At 43.8% G+C, this 2640-nt stretch overlaps 1 protein-coding gene across 1 annotated transcript; it reads left to right on the top strand.

Annotated features, from left to right (window-relative positions):
• The first annotated feature begins 527 nt into the window (after positions 1 to 527).
• On the top strand, positions 528 to 1166 carry LOC130483675 (ER lumen protein-retaining receptor 2-like). Its single transcript, XM_056856505.1, has one exon. The coding sequence runs from the start codon at positions 528 to 530 to the stop codon at positions 1164 to 1166; it is 639 nt and encodes a 212-aa protein (XP_056712483.1).
• Positions 1167 to 2640: the final 1474 nt, after the last annotated feature.

Genomic DNA, 2640 nt, shown 5'->3' on the forward strand with positions numbered 1-2640 from the left:
TTCTGTGCAGGCACACATCCCTCCCTCCATCCCCGCTGTGGTTGCTCTCTTGCAGGTCAATTCCGCGGCGGCGAAGTGGAAAACTGGAGGGATGGCCGCTCACCCCTTCCCATCACATGACCACTTAGGCGGGAAGAGCCGAGGATGGGGGAGGGGCAAGAGCAGCCCGAAGATTCTAGAGCTTTCCAGCATAAGTTCTCCGCGGCTGGCCTGCACGTGCGCAGTACCCATGTGTGCCTGCACAGAAGACCACCAGATGAACAACAGTTACAGGTAAGCAACACTGTTTTTCTCTTTGCATTGGTCTTCAGTCCTTTTTTTGCCTCCTTTCCACCGAGAGGGGGGCGTGGCTTCACCTGCTTGCTGTCCCCTCCCTGCCCGCTCGCACACGCTCTCTTTTCCCGGTGTGCCCTAAGCCTGCACTGGCTGTCTCTGGCTACATCCCTGGGCCACGTCGCTCAATGCCCAGTGAGCTCTTGCTCAGTTGGTTCCCTGATGCTGCCTTCCCCCCATCCTCCTCTGCTGCCATGAACATCTTCTGCCTCACCGGGAACCTGTCCCACTTGGCGGCTATCATCATTCTGCTCCTCAAGATCTGGAAGACCTGCTTGTGTGCTGGTATATCTGGGAAAAACCAGCTTCTCTTTGCATTGGTCTTCACTACTCATTACCTGGATCTCTTCACTGCATTCATTTCATTTTATAACACTTCTATGAAGCTTATCTACATTGCTTGTTCGTATGCCACATTCTACCTGATCTACATGAAATTTAAGGCTACCTATGATGGGAATCATGAAACATTCAGAGTGGAGCATCTCTTGGTTTCAGTTGGCAGGTTGTCATTCCTCGTCAATCATGACTTCACCCCTCTAGAGATCTTGTGGACCTTCTCCATTTACCTGGAGTCAGTTGCTATCCTCCCTCAACTTTTCATGATCAGCAAAACTGGGGAAGTGGAGACCATCACCACCCACTACCTTTTCTTCCTGGGCCTGTACTGTGCCTTGTACCTTATCAACTGGATTTGGCGCTACTACTTTGAGGGGTTCTTCAACCTCATAGCTGTTGTGGCTGGCGAGGTCCAGACTATTCTGTACGGTGTCTTCTTCTATTTGTATGTTACAAAAGTACTCAAAGGAAAGAAGCTCCGTTTGCCAGTGTAAGTGCTTAGAACAATCCTGACCCCAAGCAAAAGCTGAAGTTGCTTGAGACAGAAAGTCCCCATACCTCTGCTTGCGGAGGGTCATCAGCAGGCTCTGTAGGACCAGAGAACAACCAGCTGACGTCTGTTTCTTTGCCCTCTATCTTTTTTATTACTATGCATAAAGATTTTTTACATAAAGAAACGTAATACTGTGTGAATTATTTCAGGGTGTAGGTTCAATTGGAATTGTTCCAAAAGTGAGATTTTTTGGTGAGGTTGTTTATGACCAGGAATTAAGTGAAAATGTTTTTGTTCCCACCCACCCCCCATGGATTCTTTTGAAATTACTGACTTTGCTTTGATGCACACAGACGTGTGCTGATTGATGGATGGTAACAATTTTGATATCAGATTCCATTCCACTGTATTTATTCCCCCCCACACGTACAAGTTGAATGTTTTGGGTTGTCAACAGAAGGGAAGACCAGAAATTCTCGTGGTTAGGATGCTGCCATTTCATAAATTTTCTTAAATCAGCTAGGATTCCCTCCCCTATTTTTTCCAATAGGGAACCCCTCCTATAGTATCTGCTAGTACATACCACCTTCTACCTCTGATACCTTTTGAAGATATTAGCTTGAGAGTATTTGGTGCCAATGCAGGGGTTTTGAATATGGGGTTTTTGCATTTGTAAAATTAGCAGCAGGCCCTTCCATTGTGTTATTTTGTTCAAGATGAAACTCTTCCACATTTTGTGGGTGCTCGAAGCCTCTACTTTTTCTTAATGGCTTCATTGTTAACAGCTGTTAAGGACAACCCTTGTGATAGTTGTCCAACTTGAAGTACTCTGTAGATGGCAGTTTTTAAAAAAACCATATCTGCAACTTCTTAAAAAACCAATAACTTTACGAGCAATGTCCGTGTTTAGCTGCAAACAACTTTTAGAATGTGCCAGTTTTGAGCAATTTAGTGTAATTTTTATAAGCCTTATTCCTCCATCAGCAGCACCAAGTACTATTCTGTCTCACCTTTGAATGCATTGATTCCCTTTTTTTACTGAGCTGATGCATGACAACTTCTCATGTGTTCCCATCCTAAATAAACATTTTATGAAGTGGTAAAAAAGGAAAATAAGAAAATCAGCCCCTTGTTTATAAACAGCAAACTGAATGTGAACCAAATTGGCAGGTGTTCAAACATCTTCATGCAAAACTGGCTAATGTATGTAAGTGTTGCTAGTGGAATTTATTTTTACCTCTCTTTGCATTTAATTTTGACACAGCATGTGAACACTTTTGATGTTGATTATTCTATGTCCAGCTATTTTCATTACCTGTATGCCAACTCTTAATCCTTTTTAATTTTTCCTTGTGCTGCTGTTCCAGGTCACAATCACTTGGGTAAGATTAATCCATTGTTTGTTTTGTGGAGGAGGACATGACATGGTCCTTGAGAACTGTAGCTTGAAGCCTAGAAAGTTACATAATTTCAAC

The sequence above is a fragment of the Euleptes europaea genome, chromosome 10 (assembly GCF_029931775.1).
Source record: "Euleptes europaea isolate rEulEur1 chromosome 10, rEulEur1.hap1, whole genome shotgun sequence".
Lineage (NCBI taxonomy): Eukaryota > Metazoa > Chordata > Lepidosauria > Squamata > Sphaerodactylidae > Euleptes > Euleptes europaea.